The sequence below is a fragment of the Rutidosis leptorrhynchoides genome, chromosome 6 (genome assembly GCF_046630445.1).
Source record: "Rutidosis leptorrhynchoides isolate AG116_Rl617_1_P2 chromosome 6, CSIRO_AGI_Rlap_v1, whole genome shotgun sequence".
Taxonomy (NCBI): domain Eukaryota; kingdom Viridiplantae; phylum Streptophyta; class Magnoliopsida; order Asterales; family Asteraceae; genus Rutidosis; species Rutidosis leptorrhynchoides.
This window is the reverse complement of record NC_092338.1, coordinates 132,646,697-132,668,364: the sequence shown is the minus strand read 5'-3', so window position 1 is coordinate 132,668,364 and position 21,668 is coordinate 132,646,697. Positions and strand designations below refer to the sequence as shown.

The 21,668-nt window shown below is 30.7% G+C and overlaps 1 protein-coding gene across 1 annotated transcript; it reads right to left on the bottom strand.

The window, feature by feature from the left end:
• Positions 1-2,513: 2,513 nt before the first annotated feature.
• On the bottom strand, positions 2,514-3,540 carry LOC139854085 (F-box protein At5g07610-like). The gene is made up of 2 exons (XM_071843409.1): positions 3,001-3,540; positions 2,514-2,957 (listed from the first exon to the last, which is right to left on the bottom strand). Exons 1-2 carry the CDS (start codon positions 3,538-3,540, stop codon positions 2,514-2,516), a joined length of 984 nt encoding a protein of 327 aa, XP_071699510.1.
• Positions 3,541-21,668: the final 18,128 nt, after the last annotated feature.

The following is a 21,668-nucleotide window of genomic DNA, read 5'->3' as shown; positions in this document are numbered from 1 at the left end:
CTTCTACCCTTAGGAGATCTTATAAACAGTCTGTTTTACCTAGAAAATTTGATGATTATGTAGTTTAAGGTAAGGTTAAATATGGTCTTGAAAGAGTTGTTAACTATTCTAAACTCAAATTAGATAATTATTGTTTTGTTTCTCGTCTTAATAAAAGTATTGAACCTTCTAATTTTTATCGGGCCATTAAAGACCCTAATCGGGTTAATGCCATGAATGATGAAATGAGTGCTCTTTATAGGAACAATACTTGGATTTTATCTGAATTACATGTTGGTAGAAAACCTGTAGGTTGTAAATAGATTTATAAAATAAAATATAGGTCTACTGATGAAATTGAAAGATATAAGGCTAGGTGAGTTGCCAAAAGGTATAGTCAAAGAGAAGGATTAGATTATGAAGAAACTTTTTCTCCTATTGCTAAAATGGTAACTGTTAGATGTTTGTTAACTTTAGCTGTTCTAAATAATTGGAAACTGTATCAACTTGATGTTAACAATGCTTTTCTATATGGTGGTCTTGTGAAAGATGTTTATATGGAATTACCTCAAGGTTATTTTTGGAATGAAACTAGGGTTTGTAAACTTGTTAAGTCTTTGTATGGTTTAAAACAAGCTCCTAGACAATGGAATGATAAGTTGACTATGTCTTTAAAAGAACATGGTTTTGTGCAAAGCATGAGTGACTATTCTTAATATGTTAAAAATTCTGGTTCTGTGTTCTTAGTTGTTCTGGTCTATGTTGATGATATGGTTTTGGCTGGTAACAATGAATGTGAAATTAAAAAGTTTAAAAACTTTCTGAAAATAAAATTTCTTATTAAAGATTTGGGTGAACTTAAATATTTTCTTGGGATTGAAGTATTAAAAACTGAAACTGGTATTTGTTTGTCTCAAAGAAAATTTTGCATTGAACTTGATGAGTTTGGATTAGTTGGTAGCAAACCTGTTGGTGCTCCACCTGAATCAAATTTGATTATAAATTCTGATGCTTCTTCTTCCGATCAACCTCTTGTTAATATTACTAAGTATCAACAATTGATTGGTAAGTTAATATATCTTACCATAACACGACCTGACATATCTTTTTCTGTTCAATGTCTTAGTCAATTTATGCATAATCCTTTACAGTCTCATTTGAAAATTGCTTTGAGAATACTTAGATATTTAAAAGGATCCCCAAGTAAAGGTGTTTGTATCTCAAAATCTAATATAATGTCTCTTTCTGCTTATATTGATGCTGACTGGGGTAAATGTTTGATTTCTAGGAAATCTGTAACTATTTTTTGTATTTCGTTTGTAATTCTTTGATTTCTTGAAAAAGCAAAAAACAAGCCATTATATCCAGGTCTTCTACTGAGTCTGAATACAGGGCAATGGCTTCTATTACATGTGAAATAATTTGGATTTTAAAATTTTTGAAAGATCTTAATGTTACAAATCTTTTGCATGTTAGTCTTTAGTGTGATAATAGATCTGCTATTCAACTAGCAGCTAATCCTGTTTTTCATGAAAGATCTAAACATTTTGAAATAAATTACATATTGTAAGAGAAAAATGCAATTCTGGTGTTATTAAGATTGTCAATATTCAATCTGAAGAGCAAATAACTGATTGTTTTTACTAAGAGGTTGGGTATTGGACAACATTCTTATTTATGCAATAAACTTGGCATAGTTGATTTGTTTCAGGCTTAGATTGAGGGGATGTTAAAATAAAAAGGCAATCTTAAGCCTGATTTTGTTTTTATCACTTTACTTAGTGCATGATTAGTGTTTGTTTTTTTTTTAAGATTCGTGTTGATTGCTGATAAAAAGATTTATGATGTATAATTTCTGAAATCTTGAGGACTATCCTTGTCACTTCAGCACACTTGGAGCTCAAGGTGTTTAGCTGGAAGCTTCAGATCCCTTTTTAGGGTATGATCAACACACACAGACATATTCGATCATCTGATTATTTTCTCAAATTTTGGGCGATTATTTGTTTCTGAACATATTCATTATCTTGGTGATCCGATTCATTAAGATTTTTGTGTGAAGAATTGTTCTATTCGTTTCAATCAACTGTAATAATTTTGATAACTTTGGAAATTGATTAATCTTGTGTATATTCTGAAGTATTTTACTATTTCTGACAATTAGTCGGTCATTTAGTGTCAAAAGAAGAGTGGTTTTTTAGCCTTGGATATGCAAGGCCGCTGACCCTTTACTTGTTAATTTATATATCAATCGGAAAGGGCTTCGACATAGGTTTGTTCCTATCAACGAGGAAAAACCAACATAAATGTCCGACCCGTTTTTATAATAAAACAATACATCCATGTATCGTCTTGACAAATATTTTATATTTGATTAACTAAAGTGAGCATGTCAATTAGTAATTTATCAGAACATTCAAAATTCACATATTCATATAAATATAAAACTAAATCCGAAAGACATAATAATACAAAACCAATAATCTTAAATAAACCATACTGATAAGTAACGTAATTCAAAAACCTCAAATAAATCAACCTGAGGTAGCAACATAACGATAACTTCTAATGGTTTTTCTATCATGATTATTGTTATTTGGGACAGCAAACAAGTTCTTAAACCTCTTGTTAAAAAGATTAAAACTTGTAATCTCTTTAAGATATTTCACCACCATAATTGTATCTTCTTCTTTTTCACCCCTAACAATATCTAAAATTTCCAACTTATCACGCCCCATCGTTTCACCACCATATCGTAACTCAACTTGATACTTAACCTCCCACCCCGAAACATCACTCATCTTTTCATAAACATTTAGTTTAGAACCTTCGCCCCAACATCCATCCACTAAATATAAACGACAGTTCGATTCCCCAAAGTAACAAACAGACGATACACGCCCACAAAACAGGGACCGATAACGCGCTGTTATCATATCAGATGGTAATTCCAACTTTTCAAACTTTTCGACGTCCAACTTAAAGCAATACCACGAATCAACATGGTTATCAATAGGAGACCAATAAATCCCCCCCATTCATATACACTCCACCCGCTAAATCAGGCATGTTCTTAGGCGTATCCAACGTTTCGTCAGATATCTTCCATCTCTTGGTCTCAGATGAGTAGATTAAAACGTCTAGCCTCATCAGATCCAAGTTACGATATATGCAAACGACTTTGTAACGCTTACAATTAGATGGATCAACTGCAAGACCCATGAAAGGATTACTATTTTGAACTGCAACAAGACTTTTCTTGACCGATGGACACGATGGATGATTAACTGCAAGACCCTTAAACGGGTTAATGCTATGATTTACAACAATACTTTGCTTAACAGACGGAATCGTTTCATAACGATTAGTGGTTGGATTAAAGACATAATATATACGTTGTTTTTCGCTTCCTGTTTCGCTACAGCAAAGGAGTAATCCGTTACAAGATTGAACGATTTTACTGTTATGTGGACTACGGAAGGGGAGAAGGTCGTTGTTTTGGTATTTAACATGTAACGGAAAATAAAAATCGCCATAAAAAAGACCACGAACAGGTGACATGAATGAATTGAATTAAAAGATGCGTCTGATTTGATAGAAGAAAAAGAAGAAGAAGAAGAAAACTGTAATTCGTAAATCGAATTGTGTTTGTATCGTGAAGTAGGAAGGGGGTTTTATAGGCTTCAGGAACAGCGCAAGTCTTGGACTAATTATTTTACTTGGTCCTCAAGTTTTACTTGAGCATCAAGTTAAACTTGACCCCCAAGTTTTACTTGATCACTAAGTTAGATTCGGTCTCTTTCAAGCCAACACTTTTAATTTGCTAAGATTTTTCTTCTTGATTAGTAAATAACCCAACACTTATAAGCTGGTAGTTCAGTTCTTTAGTAAGTCCTCATCAAGAAGAATAAATAAATTGTACTCCGTAACATTTTAAGTTAATAGTATAATTAATATAATTTGACGAAACACAGTAACAAGAACATATTTTTATAACATTTATATTTAAACTAATGAAATGATCCGTGTAATCACGGGTTTGTTTAAACGAAACATCTTAATGTTATGTTTTAGGTATTAAATTAAAATGTTAAAGTCATTTAGTTTAATGACCCGTAAAACCACGGATTGCGACAAAAAAACTTGTCGTTAATTTTACAAACATATTGATGTACTTAACTTGGTCATAGTAAATGATCTAAATTCATTCTCTCACCACCTTCTTCCAATTTTTATCACAATTACTGTTTTCATTGTCATAAAAACCTATATTACAACTTTTTATTGAGACATGTAGTTCGTATACATATGTAACATAATTAATCCCGTAAAGAGAACTCATATTTGTATAATAATAATAATAATAATAATAATAATAATAATAATAATAATAATAATAATAATAATAATAATAATCATAATAATAATAATCATAATCATAATCATAATAATAATAATAATCATAATAATAATAATAATAATAATAATAAATTAATAATAATAAGTATTTATATTTTTAATAATAATTATTAGTAATAACAAATTCCTCTTGAAATTCTTTTAAAACTTAAAATGCAATTATTATATGAAGGTTGTACAATATGTTTTAAAGTTTGTACATGTGTTCATGAGTTGTTTTGTAAAGATTGTACAATTTGTTAAAAGGTTTGTACATATGGTCATGAGAGTATTTATATATTCTGGGTATTTATTTGTTTTGATTTTGTATCTTTTCTTAGAACTGATTTTGTAATGTAAATCATTAAAATGGTATTATCGATTTGTATTTGTTTTTATCTATAGTTAATCTTAAAATTTTATAATGATGATGTCATTATTAGGGTAATTGCTTTGTTAAGAAAAAAATCAAAAAGAAAAAGAAAAAAATCTAAGCATGGTGGGTGATGTCATTAATCTAAATAATTTTGAATTAAAATTAAATCTTATTAATTAATTATTATTATTAATATTTATATTAATTATTAAAATTAAATAATTTTGAATTATTTTAATTAATTATTTTGAATTAAATACGAGAAGTTATAAAAGCTAGACAGGAGGAAACCAATTATAAATTTATATTTTAATTTACACTTTTAAAATAAAATGACAACCAATATTATCTCTTATGATTGAATGTTGATTGTTTAATATGCATTTTAGGTGTTTGATGTAATGTTCAGCTGACGAGTTTCTTAGGCGGACTCTATGGTTCCACGGGTCATTAAACTAATTAACTTTAGCATTTACGTTCACTTAATACCTAAAACATATCACTAAACTATTTTGTTTAAACAAACTCGTGGTTCTATGGATCATTTCACTAGTTTTGTATATATAATTTAAATTATAAAACCATATTGTCTTCAAAATCGGCATGCATATATTATCGAGATTATATTTGTTTTTATTATGTATTTTTTTATTAAGTAGAATTAATATATAAAATAATAATAACATTATCATTATGAAAAGTAAAAGATAATTAGTGAAATGATGACATCTTTATAGGTTTATATGAATATATAGATTTAAATTACTATAGTCATCGTTAATTGTTTGATTTTATGTATACACTATTGTCGTCCTAAAATTGCCAACTTGTAATAACAAACTTCCATATATATTCGAATTTTGGGCCATATTATCACTTTTTCACTAGTTTAATACCCGCGAATTCGTGGGTTTAAAAAAAGTAAACTTGCAATATAGATATACATGTAATTAGATTGAATGATAATTTACACGTAAGTTAAGATTATATTCATGTACAGATCTACAAAAAAATATCAAGATTATGAAAGTATATAGAGATTAAAAAAAAACATGAATGATATAATTTAACTGAATATTCAATGCAATGTACATGAGAACCAAACTACCCATTTTGTACCATTTTGTGTATGAAGAATTACCAGCTCAAAATCATCACTGCTACCCCATGAAATTATCAAACTAAACTTTTATGATCACCCTGTAGCCATTGACCCGATTGACCTGGATTTATTAGTAAATGGTGACAATCTAACTCTGTCTCGTTCTTGGTAATTCACTCGAAGCTTTTTATTTGAATTTCGTTAACTGTAACCAACCCACTGAACCTTTTTCTTCTCGAAAATCTTCTTATTTGTATTCCTCTAAATCTTCTTTTAATGAAAAAGCACACACGTGTTATTTCCCGGGAACAAACCACTCATATTTGTCCCATTCTGCTTTGCAAGCACCATTAAGTTTTCAAGTTGCTTCCATTGAAAAGGACCTTTAGATAAAGCATGGAACAAAAGATTAGTAGCATCATTTAAATATGTATATATAAATATGAAACATGATCGCTGAAGAGGCTCATACACATGTAAACCTGGAGCAACAGACAAGTGGTCATCTGTGTGCATCTATCATCTAAATAGAAGTGAAGATAATATATACTCACAGAAAAATATTTTGAGTGATTTGAATGGCAAAACTATAAACTGGATAACTGGTATATTCTGGTGAAGTGCTGGTTGAACCTGACCCAGATGAAGCTTGCTTAATGATCCATACCCAATGACTACTTGAGGCAACTGTTTATTCACCTACAACTGATAATTCATTCACAAAACACCATGGACTGGTTCTTAAATTGCGCAAAATAATATTGAATGTATATATATATACATATATATATATATACATATATATATATATACATATATATATATATATATATACATATATATATATATATATGTTGAGGATCCATGGAGAACCAAAGGTAGTAGAGAACCCATAGAACCATCGACTAACCTTTCATACTTGCGTGCAGATTGACTTTTTTTTTGCAGATTTTTTTTTCTGTGCAATTTTTTTTGTACATTGATTTTTTTTTGCAATTTTTTTTCAGATTGAAATTTTTTTTTTTTGCTGATTGACTTTTTTTACTGTGCAGATTGACTTTTTTTGTGCAGGTTAAGTCAATCTGCGTGCAGATTGACTTTTTTTTTGCAGTTTTTTTTTGTGCAGATTGACTTTTTTTTTGTGCAGATCGACTTTTTTTTTTAAAAAAAAAATTCGTAAATTTTTTTTTTCCCGAATTTTTTTCAAAATTTAGCCCGATTTAGGGTTTAAGGTTTAGGGTTTAGTCCCTAAACCCAAAACCCGTAAACCCTAAACCCTAAACCGTTCGTGTTAAAAACTCAATCTAAACCCTAATTTCTAAACCCCAATTTCTAAACCTCAATTCTAAACCCTTCTACTAAACCCTTTGGTGCTATGGGTTCTCTCCGGATCCTTTCACTATATATATATATACATCCCATTATATATAACTTGCATATATCCAATCTTTTTGGTTAACTGAAAATGTGAAAGAGATAAAGTGCAAGATATGAAACCTGAAACAGTTGCGTTCCTAACTTCCTCATGAAAGTAAAATTTGAAAAGTGGCTCCAAATTTGGGGCAACCTGTTAGGCACATATACATTAGCAATAGGTCCAAAAAAATTTAAATAAAAAAAAACAAAAAATATGTGATAACAAATATAAAAACGGAACCTGGTCAATCCATGGATAGAAACCCTCCTTTTAACTCATCAGCATAACAACATAACATGTTGCAAGCGGTAGCCTTTTCCTCAAATACACTCGTCTTGATCCCTATTCTTTTATTTCGCCAAGTATAATGGTCTCCATACTGTATTATTCAGAATGTGATATCAATGCTTAAAATATTTCAAATAGTACATGTTTACCACCTTTTGTACCAGTTACAACAAAAAGTCTGTAATTAAAGAGTTATAAGGTATATCATCTACTTTAAAACTAAGAACGTATAATATATTTCACCATCCAATTCATCAATTTCGTTATCTGAATCTACTGAGGTTGCTTAATGACCCATACCCAATGACTATTTGAGGCAACTGTTTATTCACCTACAACTGATAATTCATTTACAAAACTCCATGGACTCGTTCTTAAATTGCACAAAATAACATTAAACGTATATATATAGTGAATATGGAAGTAAAGTAACGGGGCACTAAAAGTGTTGTACCCCAATGCCCAATTCACCTAAATCATAATGATATTATTCTTTAACTTTACACCAACCCCTTTTCATCATATGAGAACCCGTGTTTCAAGTCTCTAAAGAACGTTGGTGTGCATAAACTCTTTAAATACAACGAACCTGAGATTACTATCATTAATTTTAACACATATCCAATGGATACGGATATCAAAAATCAAAGTATACATTATAGGGAATTAAAAATTATATAAAATATTAGTAATTCTAACACAAAATGCTAATGAGAAGTAACATAACGATAATCATAATCAGAGGTAACACAACATCTTACAATTATAAGATATAATGTTTATGTTTGATCTTTTGTAGAAAGAAAGACGTCAAATTAAAAACAATGATGGGAACTTTACAATGGTACCACAAAATAGGCAGAAAAGCCAACATCCTCAATTAATTATTTAGAACCAAATCGTTCACTTCTGAGATATCTCAGTACTAAATGAAATTCATAGAAAGAAACATCAACTTGAAACCAATACCATAATGCACTCAAAGAACTGGCTAAAGGCACAAAAAATCAACAAAAAGAAAACCATCACTTAATATGAAATTTAGATATACCAAGTCAATAAAAACGAATTAATAGCAAGATCAAGCCAAAAAAGTGATAGGAGAAAGAAGGAAAACTAACGAACTAAGAATAATAGCATCACAAGATTATAATTTTTTTCTCAAACAGATCGTTTGTATGTGACACCCTAAAACCCTAGAGAAAAAGACTAAGATATCAACAATTTAAATACAATATTAAAAAATATATATCGCACCTCAATAACTATAAAATCGAGATGATCAACAACAAATGTTCAATCCATCTGCATAGTGAACAATCAAAAACCTATTTTTGATTGAAGTGATCATAAATCGATATGAAATTGTCGAAATCGGATGAAATAGATGCATGAATATACATCCTTGTATTAATCGACTAAAATGCATCCTTGAATATACGATTGCAGATCAACGATGGCTGAAAGAAGATTATCTGCATAATGCATAATTCGTTTAAAACATAAATCTGTACTACACACATATACATTCAACACAAACAATAAAAAATTAACACAAACATCAAACCTGGTACAACGTTCTTCTTTTTATCATTAGGTTGGTGATAGTAAAGAATTAGTAATTGAATTCAAATTGTTGATGAGACATGAAGCAACTGAAGTCCCTAATATTACTAAAATCCCTAATTTTCCACAAAAACCTGATATGGATGTTATGCGTTGAATGAACGAATCGTTAATTTAGTATGTGACTTGAAAAGATGATAGACGTCGATGATGATGCTTATTGAATATAGAGAGATAAAATAGAACGGTTCCTGACCATCAATTTTTTACGGATATAAAACTGATTTAAGGTTGAATATGGGGATTAAGAAATGGGGAGTTAGAATTGAGAAGTTACAAATGTGTTTTTGAATAAGGGTAGAATAGTTAGGCTTAAAAAATCTTAATTAAGATGGGAAGGTATTAATTAAGGTTAATCTTAGCCATTAGATTTCTTTTTTAAGGGTGAGGATTAGAAATTTAAGAAGTTTTTTTTAAGTATTAATTAATATAGACTTTGTTTTAAATAATAGAGAGGATACTCATTATAAAAATACAAATTAACCTACAATGGTAAAATAAGTAAAACTAAATCAATCTTTTTGGGGGGGGGGGGGGGGGGGGGGGGTAAAGGGACATAAAATCAATCCATATTATATTTAACTTTCACATAAGCAAATCTTTTTCACATAAACAAATCTTATCTACATATTTGCCGGTAAATAAATATTATCAAAAAATCATGTATATTTTAGCAGCAAATTATACGCAATTATGTATTTTGTATCATATATACAAAATCGCCAAATTTGAGTCCATATCCTCTTTCAATTAAAACTAAATCTCATGTATTGTAGCAAAAGGTAAAATAATACTCCTTCCAAAACATCGTACGCTCCTCAATACCTTCCTAATGAAGCAGATTTCACCATATTCTCAGGTGCGTAGGCAGTATGGCTCACCGCTCTGACTTGTATTGAAAGTTATTTGTAATATATCTTTTATTATTATTATTATTATTATTATTATTATTATTATTATTATTATTATTATTATTATTATTATTATTATTATTATTATTATTATTATATATATTATTATTATTATTATTATTATAATTATTATTATTATTATTATTATTATTATTATTATATATAATATATAATATATTATAAGACCCTAATATTTATGGTACATAGCCTAAGAATGACGTACGTATAGTGTGAGAAGCGTGACTAAAAGTTAAAAGCTCAGAATCTGTTCAGACATGTGTGCACGCCGCGCACACTTAAAGGAGCGCGCCGCGCACGTGGCCTGCGACAGAATTTCTGTCTTTTTCTTTTTTGAGTTAAATGAAGGGCATTTTTGTGGTGACCCGAACTTTTCCATGTTTTTATATATTAAATGAAATTGATATTTACATGATTAAATGTTTCCAATATGTTAAGCAATCAAACTTGTTAAGACTTGATTAATTGAAATAGGTTTCATATAGACAATTGACCACCCAAGTTGACCGGCGATTCACGAACGTTAAAACTAGTAAAAACTATATGATGACATATATATGGATATATATATATATAGTTAACATGATATTATGATAAGTAAACATATCATTAAGTATATTAACAATGAACTACATATGTAAAAACAAGACTACTAACTTAATGATTTTGAAACGAGACATATATGTAACAATTATCGTTGTAACGACATTTAATATATATATATATATATATATATATATATATATATATATATATATATCATATTAAGATATATTAATACATCATGATATCATGATAATGTAATAATTTAACATCTCATTTGATTTAATAAACAATGGGTTAACAACATTTAACAAGATCGTTAACCTAAAGGTTTCAAAACAACACTTACATGTAACGACTAACGATGACTTAACGACTCAGTTAAAATGTATATACATGTAGTGTTTTAATATGTATTCATACACTTTTAAAAGACTTCAAGACACTTATCAAAATACTTCTACTTAACAAAAATGCTTACAATTACATCCTCGTTCAGTTTCATCAACAATTCTACTCGTATGCACCCGAATTCGTACTCGTACAATACACAGCTTTTAGATGTATGTACTATTGGTATATACACTCCAATGATCAGCTCTTAGCAGCCCATGTGAGTCACCTAACACATGCGGGAACCATCATTTGGCAACTAGCATGAAACATCTCATAAAATTACAAAAATATGAGTAATCATTCATGACTTATTTACATGCAAACAAAATTACACATCCTTTATATCTAATCCATATACCAACGACCAAAAACACCTACAAACACTTTCATTCTTCAATTTTCTTCATCTAATTAATCTCTCTCAAGTTCTATCTTCAAGCTCTACGTGTTCTTCATAAATTCTACAAGTTCTAGTTTCATAAAATCAAGAATACTTCCAAGTTTGCTAGCTTACTTCCAATCTTGTAGAGTGATCATCCAACCTCAAGAAATCTTTATTATTTACAGTAAGATATCTTTCTAATACAAGGTAATACTCATATTCAAAATTTGATTCAATTTCTATAACTATAACAATCTTATTTCGAGTGGAAATCTTACTTGAACTTGTTTTCGTGTCATGATTCTGCTTCAAGAACTTTCAAGCCATCCAAGGATCCTTTGAAGCTAGATCCATTTTTCTCATTTCCAGTAGATTTATCCAGAAAACTTGAGGTAGTAATGATGTTCATAACATCATTCGATTCATACATATAAAGCTATCTTATTCGAAGGTTTAAACTTGTAATCACTAGAACATAGTTTAGTTAATTCTAAACTTGTTCGCAAACAAAAGTTAATCCTTCTAACTTGACTTTTAAAATCAACTAAACACATGTTCTATATCTATATGATATGCTAACTTAATGATTTAAAACCTGGAAACACTAAGAACACTGTAAAACCGGACATACGCCGTCGTAGTAACACCGCGGGCTGTTTTGGGTTAGTTAATTAAAAACTATGATAAACTTTGATTTAAAAGTTGTTCTTCTGGGAAAATGATTTTTCTTATGAACATGAAACTATATCCAAAAATCATGGTTAAACTCAAAGTGGAAGTATGTTTTCTAAAATGGTCATCTAGACGTCGTTCTTTCGACTGAAATGACTACCTTTACAAAAATGACTTGTAACTTATATTTTCGACTATAAACCTATACTTTTTCTGTTTAGATTCATAAAATAGAGTTCAATATGAAACCATAGCAATTTGATTCACTCAAAACGGATTTAAAATGAAGAAGTTATGGGTAAAACAAGATTGGATAATTTTTCTTGTTGTAGCAACGTGAAAATTGGTAACAAATCTATATTAATCATATCCTAGCTAACTTATATTGTATTATACATGTATTCTAATATATTATGAAATCTTGGGATACCATAGACACGTATGCAAATGTTTTGACATATCATATCGACCCATGTGTATATATTATTTGGAACAACCATAGACACTCTATATGCAGTAATGTGGGAGTTAGCTATACAGGTTTGAGGTTGATTCCAAAAATATATATACTTTGAGTTGTGATCTAGCCTGAGACGTGTATACACTGGGTCATGGATTGATTCAAGATAATATATATCAATTATTTTCTGTACATCTAACGTTGGACAACTAGTTGTAGGTTACTAACGAGGACAAATGACTTAAGAAACTTAAAACATCAAAATGTATTAAAAATGTTGTAATTATATTTTGAACATACTTTGATATATATGTACATATTTGTTATAGGTTCGTGAATCGACCAGTGGCCAAGTCTTACTTCCCGACGAAGTAAAATCTGTGAAAGTGAGTTATAGTCCCACTTTTAAAATCTAATATTTTTGGGATGAGAATACATGCAGGTTTTATAAATGATTTACAAAATAGACACAAGTACGTGAAACTACATTCTATGGTTGAATTATCGAAATCGAATATGCCCATTTTTATTAAGTCTGGTAATCTAAGAATTAGGGAACAGACACCCTAATTGACGCGAATCCTAAAGATAGATCTATTGGGCCTAACAAACCCCATCCAAAGTACCAGATGCTTTAGTACTTCGAAATTTATATCATATCCGAAGGGTGTCCCGGAATGATGGGGATATTCTTATATATGCATCTTGTTAATGTCGGTTACCAGGTGTTCACCATATGAATGAATTTTATCTCTATGTATGGGATGTATATTGAAATATGAAATCTTGTGGTCTATTATTATGATTTGATAATATATAGGTTAAACCTATAACTCACCAACATTTTTGTTAACGTTTTAAGCATGTTTATTCTCAGGTGATTATTAAGAGCTTCCACTGTTGCATACTAAAATAAGGACAAGATTTGGAGTCCATGCTTGTATGATATTATGTAAAAACTGCTTTCAAGAAACTTATTTTTGATGTAATATATTATTATTGTAAACCATTATGTAATGGTCGTCTGTAAACGGTATATTTTAGATTATCATTATTTGATAATCTACGTAATGCTTTTTAAACCTTTATCGATAAAATAAAGGTTATGGTTGTTTTAAAAATGAATGCAGTCTTTGAAAAACGTCTCATATAGAGGTCAAAACCTCGCGACGAAATCAATTAATATGGAACGTTTATAATCAATATGAACGGGACATTTCAATTTTGGTCATTTTACTTGGGGTCGGTTTGGAGCCTTCAAAGCTGATCCATTGATCATCTTATCCTCATTTCTACACCACAAACACTCTCATCCATTCTTAGAGAGAGAGAGTTCTAGAGAGAGAATTGGGGTTTTGGAGAAGAAGAAGCTCGAATTGATCAAAAGCTCGAGTGTTATAGTTGTTCACCTCGTTCCTAGCTACGTTTTGGTTGTTGTGGTAAGTTCTAACTCCGAATTTCAATGTTTGATTTGATATTCAAAGTTAGAGTTTGAACTTGAATTGTAGAGAAACCCATTTAAACTCTTGAAGTGAGTTCATTGATGCTAATCGGGTTTATTGTTGTTGTTGGTGGGTTTTGGGTTGGAAACCGCCTTGGCCATGATTTAGGACTTGGAATTGGGTTTAATCACTAGGTTTGGTGATTATAGAAGTGTTGGAACCCATTTTAGTGTATTTGAAAGACTAATTTTGGATTGAGTCAAAATTAGGGTTTATGGGTGATTTTGAGAATGATAAGTGTTTAACACTTGTGTTTGGGTTTAATTGGCATATTAGGACCATTTTCACTTGTGTTAGTGATTATTGGTTAGTTTGGACGCGTTTTGTGTTTGGAAGTGCAATTGGTCGAAATTGCACTAAGTGTCGTTTTGAGTTGGTTTGTAAATCCACTCTAAGTGTGTTACTTGTATTGTGATATTGGAATAGGTACATTCCATCGGCGAATTGCGGATTATTCGGTAGCATGCATCAAGACGACAAGGTGAGTGTTAATATCCTATGTGCATATGTATGTGTAGGATAGGTGCGGGTCGGGTGAAGTGGTTCTCGGTTATAGAGCTCACTTCACATATAGGTGGATTTGATGGACTTGTGTAATGGGTCTGATATCGGCTAAAAAGTCACATTTTAACCCCCGATATTGAGTCCCAAAAGCATAAAGTTCAAAGCTTTGTCGGCAAAATAATCGCTTTTTCGGTTAAACTTGTAGGCAAAGTAATTACAAAGACGATGCAAAAAGAATCGAGAGAAACGGAGCTAAAACGAAGATTCTAGAGCGAAAACGGTGAAAGACAAGAAATCAAGTTACGATCCAGGAAACCAAGGCTGACCAGCAAGCCATACGGCCTGCCATACGGCCTGCCATACGGCCTACCAGTATGGAAACGGCCTGCCATATACGTGCCACCGCACGAGCCACCATACGGCCTGCCTTGCATACGGCCTGCCAAAAACGGGCTGCCATACGCCCTGCCAGGCGTATGCTGGAAAATTTCAAGTCTATTTAATGGGTCTTTGTCATTCATTCCAACACACACCTCTCTTCACTCTCTCACTACAATACACTTTCTCCCACTAGAGCTTTCAAGGTCTTCTCACCTCCGAGCGGGAAATTAAGTACCCGGAGGCGAACGCCAAAGATTGTAATAGGAGCGGGCTAGAGGTTGTCAGCACTTGTAATGGTCCAGATCTCGTCTGTAAACGGTGAACACTTTCCTTAATTTAATAAAGTTATTATCTTACATGATTGTCTATCTGTTACAATTGTTTATTATGTGCTGAATATTTTATCTTAAACTTATCATATTGTTATGCTAAAACCTTGACGGTTTAGAAGTTTAATTTACGGATCACCCTTTCCACTTATTCACGTGGCTATAACCTAGTATTAGGACCTGATCAACCCTAGGATACGAGGTAAGTAGTTATGTGTGCTTAACGTCACAATAGGGATATAGTACCTACGTATGAACAACCATTTGTTCATCATAGAAGAGCTGCCCATTTAGATTGTGGTTAGAGTTAGCAATAGAGAGTTCAATGAACACTAGCTTACTCAGAAGCATGATTCGCGTCAGAAGCAATGTTCTTGAGATATTGTAAGATGATCCGGGGTTGAATAAGTGATAGTAAAAGGAGAGACTTCTATCCCAATTAGCAGTACCTTAAGATATCTAAGATTACACATCTGTTAATGTTGAGGCATAGCATAGTGATTTAGTGGTAGGATATTGCTTTAGTCAGACCAACTAGGATTAAGAAAAGCTGAGACGTTCCTTTATTGGGTAAACCACTTTGTTCATGTACCTAGGATTCCATCCATAAGATCGTTCAAACCTTTCAGGTTAACGTTGGGAGTAGGGATACCTGTCTTAGCCAGAATCTTCAAAGCCTAAACTCTTAGTGACAAATCAGTTAGGTTCACAGCCCAGCTGATTGAGGTTTAGTGTTTATCCTAGGAAGTTAAACTCTTGCGATAATTCCCCTTCAGAATTCTATTCTTCATACCTATCTTTACTTTTATTGTCTAATTACTATTTTATCTAGTTAATCTTAAATCTATCACCTCTTGTCACTAGGGTTAACTGTGTAGGCACTTTTGTCCCACATTACTGAACAAACATACAAAAATACGTACCTGAGTTATATTTACCACTTACTCATTAAAAGGAAGACAAGTAGGTGAGTTATAGCTTGGAACCCCAGCTAAATATAAATGATAAAACAACCCACTACTTGCCCTCGTGGTAGCTGATTCTGACGTGCCGCGGCCTGACGACACCGCGAAAATAAAACCGTCCGTTTCGGCCATATCACGAGAGTAAGTAGAGTTTTTGGCACTGCTGCTGGGGACTTATTTTCGGTCTATTAAGGAAATCGTTGATTCTATCAAGATATCTGAGATTCTTGAGTGGTGGTGGACTTGGTTATTGGATTTTCCGAACAGTCTCCAATTATATTAGAACCAAAAGGATCCTGCCTCTCCGTTGTCTGCCTGGCCACTTGTTTCAAAAGATAAACTGACAAGAATCACACATGCTTAACGAGCAGAGAGTTTGTCGGTATAGGATTTAAAGTTGCCATTATAATAAACCCTTTTCAAATTATAAAAACAAAATATTAATTATGGTTTTAATTTCTGTAGTTTCCAGTTCAAACTTAACCGACTACGAAGAAAGTGCGAATGACAGTTGCTCTCCCACAACTTCGAAAACCGGCGAAGTTTTTCTTTATAAACCTAAAACAAATCTAAACCCTGATGAATCTCATCAAGACTTAGCTCTTGATTCTTGTAGTCCAAGAATCCAGATAATTTCATCTGACTTAGAGATTTCATTGCTTTTGGACAAGTTTTACTCAAATACACCAGGATTCGACCCTCTTCACGATCCAAAAGGGAGGCTCAGTCTTAATGAACTCCTGATTATGGAAGATGAGATAAGGGAAGAATATCCAACTATTTTCAACTATCCAGACTTGTTCGAATTTAATCCTAAAGAGATACGAAACCCTGATAAAACAAAAGCTCCGTTTATTGGAAATCTGTTAAATCCTAGTAGAAGGTTAGACGTCTATAGAGAATTCGTTAGGCACCTCTATTCCTCAGACTTCCCACTTTCAACATTTCAAATCAATCTGTTAAAAGAGCTGCGTTCTCAGACACGTTCTCTTCACAAACTGTTAAAAGAATGCGGGGATGACCTTTTCGTCAAGTACCGGGATGCAGAAATAAATTTCAAGTTCGATTTAGAGTCATTCGTCGCTTTTCTCCCTCACTTCACTAATAAGGAAATTTCTCCAATTCACATAAACCGTTACGTCTCGACAATGATCTCTGAATTAGAATTTTAGATTGAAAGCAAGACACCTAACCCTATTTCAACCTACGGAAACCGAGATTTCTTTTACTTTGATCCAGCATAATTTCTCATCAAAAGATTAATTGAAGCTTTTTCGGATTCTACCGAGGAAAGAATACATCAGAATTTCTTCGCAAAAAGAAAGGAAGTATATTCGGAACTCGTGCAAATCCTCACTATGTCAAAATTTCCATTTACAACTCCGCAAAGAAAGATCATTCGAGAAATATCTTCAAACTTTAAATTTACTATCGGTGATCCTGACTGCGCGAAAGATCTTTTATTTCAAAACACAGTGGCAAAACTTCTTTTTGAACTAAATTATAGAGATACTGGGCCAAGGGACGGAATTTCAAACACTAAGAAAGTAAAAGGGCTTTGGTTAAACTTATGGACGATATCGGAGATTTACAGAAGCGCGAGCGTAAAATGTTAAGTGATTTCGAAATATTCTCAATACACTCCGCTGATTTACTCTGGATGGTAAAAAAAAAAGCTTTAAACTTGTCTTTCTTTCCGCGTCATTTCTGGAATTTAGTTGTAGAACCTGTGTAATTTGTGTTTTTAATAAAAATAAAATATTTTAATTTTTAGTTGTCTTTTCTTATTCTAGTTAGTAATACCTCTTAGAAAATATAAAAAACAATATAATATAAAATATGTAGAGACCCGTCCTAATCCATCCGGACGAAGTCCATATCGATTACAAACGATTCACAACAGTTGATTACATCGCGAGGTAATTGACCTCTATATGATAAATTTTACAAACATTGCATTCGTTTTTAAAAGACAAACTTTCGTTACATCGACAGTTGACAGGCATGTAAAGCATTTCATAATATATCCAAATATATTTGACTTAATAATAATCTTGATGAACTCAACGACTCGAATGCAACATCTTTTGAAATATGTCATGAATGACTCCAAGTAATATCTCTAATATGAGCAAATGCACAGCGGAAGATTTCTTTCGTACCTGAGAATAAACATGCTTTAAAGTGTCAACCAAAAGGTTGGTGAGTTCATTAGTTTATCATAAAGAATCATTTCATAATTTTAATAGACCACAAGATTTCATACTTCCATTTCTCATAATCATACGTCCCATGCATAGAGACAAAAATATCATTCATATGGATTGAACACCTGGTAACTGACATTCACAATATGCATATAAGAATATCCCCATCATTCCGGGATCCTCCTTCGGACATGATATAAATTTCGAAGTACTAAAGCATCCGGTACTTTGGATGGGGCTTGTTGGGCCCGATATATTATGAAATGCTTTACATGCCTGTCAACTGTCGATGTAACGAAAGTTTGTCTTTTAAAAATGAATGCAATGTTTGTAAAATTTATCATATAGAGGTCAATTACCTCGCGATGTAATCAACTGTTGTTTTATAATATTTTAATTTCATCATGATACTCATACTCATTATTTCCTAATCAATTTGTAAAATATCTTTTAGTCGTCTTTATATCGCATTCATAATAATGATGATAATATTAGTCATAATAGTTAGATGATACTAATATCAATTTTTAATGATAATCATACTAATAATAATTATTATTATAATAACATTAATGATAATACTAATAACTATTTTAATGATAATAATAATAAAAATATTAATCACGATGATATTATTAATAATGATAATAATAAAAATAATAATAATAACAATAACAATTCCTTTAATAATTATACTTATATTAAAAATGATAATGTTATTAATCATAATAATAATAATTAATAGATAAAAAAAAATGACGACGATAATAATGACGATAGTAATAATAATCATTTTAACAATAATACTAAAATTCAATTGACTATAATTTCTAATCTGTTCATCGAAATCATTCGAGTTCTAAATGAAAAGTTCTTAATTTTTCGCTATCTTTCCAACGACATGCATATCTTATACCTTATCTCAACCGCATATGTAACTAATTCAAGATTCAACATATCCTATCTAATGGCAATATCAAAAGTACAAGCATGCATAATCCTATATACTCGAGCACTAGTCAGGGATACACTATTAGTATATAAAAGTTAAGTTATGAGTGCTCACGTATCAATATTGAGATTCAATATTGCAGGAAAGGTACATAAATGCAACGGAGATGATAAATACCAAATTGACCTCACGAGAAACACCATGAACCACACCCATAACCTCCATAGCTATAACCCATAATTTCCTTAGCTCTATCCCACTCATAAAAATTCATTTTTGAAATAATCCGCTCATGACTCCGTCGTAATATTTTATGTAAAATAATAATAATAATAATAATAATAATAATAATAATAATAATAATAATAATAATAATAATACTAATACTAATACTCCTAATACTATAATTAATAATAATAATAATAATAATAATAATAATAATAATATAAATATATATCTATATATATGCACGAGAGATAGATAGATGAATTTTTATGAATGAAAAGATTAGAACGCTCGAACTTTTATAAAGAAATTCCTGTCACCGACACCTCCGTAATTGTGGAGGTTGTGAATGGATTTTAGTCCGCAATTTGCGGAGTATTGTGAACCAGATTCATACGCAAAAACCATGGATGCTTAACACTTAAATTATATTATATATATAATATATTTTATTTATATAATTAATTATATATTATATTATATTTACGTTCATGGTAAAAATATAATTTTTACTAAAATGACTCGTACGTTGTCACTCAACTCATATACCACTTTCGGTTTTTCGAGCGCACTTTCGTACGTTTAGAAAACTAGCCTTTTAGGTTACGCGACGTGTACCTTTAATAATAATTTGACTTATTCATCAATAAATTACCTTATAAAAATGTAACTTTGTAAAATTGAGTGTTGTGGTCATTTGCTTCTATAAATCAGTGACTCGTTGTTTATCAAAATATATTATTTTAAATTAGGACGTTTTATGACTAAGTTAAAATATATAGATATATACATATTTAGAATTTTAATTTTGTATTCAAAATCTTTATTTAATAATATGACATTTAGTTTTTCAAAACTATTTATATTTCAAAGTTTATTTTTATTTCGTTTAGAAAAGTTAACGCGTAACGTTTTCATTTTAAAATTTAAATAGATACTAATCGTTTTAAATATCAATTGCGTCACTAGGCGAGTGTTACTATCGTGTACTTGATTTGAAAACATATATATATTTAATGAATACATTTTAAATATACATTGCAAGTTAAATCACAGACTCTTATCATTTATAACTTATCAAAAGGTTTCTTGAAAGATTCAAAAGTCTGGGATAACGTTTTACCTTTACACTTATCCTAATGACTCAATAATAAATTGTCAAAAGTGGTTCTAGATGTTTATAAAACTATATTCATTTTTAAAGAAAACGTGATGTTCAATTTGTCGTCCCAACATTTCCAACGATAAAAGATAATCTTAAAGTCTTATAATATGTTCCTATTTCTCGACAATTTATATTGTTTATTTTAAATCCTTATATATATATATATATATATATATATATATATATATATATATATATATATATATTATTTCTTTTTTTTATTCAAAACGTATTTGTAACAAAGTTCTGTTTAGATGGAAAGACATTTTCATACGTTTGAAACTAAATCGAGAAATTATAAATTTGGTTTTCCAGAATCAGTTATATTTCAAATCATCCCTTTTTTTTAAAAGGTTTTATTATATCGTAAAACATTTTTAATATTATGAAACTAAATAATTAACTTATTAAGAGGTACCAGTCAATCATCGTAAAGCATGCGCTGAAAGTCAAACAGAAATCTCCACTAACATTTGTCCGGTTCTCGTTAATTGACACTTTCGTTCTTTCATATAATTCACTTTACCAATCTTCCGAATATTGTTAAAAAGAAAGGTTTCCTAAATCAAAGTGGACCTTTCAACAGAGACTCGTAATCATAATTCAATGTATCTGACAAATCAATCATTTGATATTATCTTCTAATTCCATCGATAATCATTTTGAAACAAATACGTTCACGTAAAGTATTATACTTTTAATACTTTGTTAACGTTCTCAAGTTATAATATATATACATATATATATTCATATTCAATTATATAATGGTTCGTGAATCATCAGAATTTGGTCGAGGTTAAATGAGTGTATGAACACAGTTTAAAATTCTTGAGATTCAACTTACAAACTTTGCTTATCGTGTCAGGAATA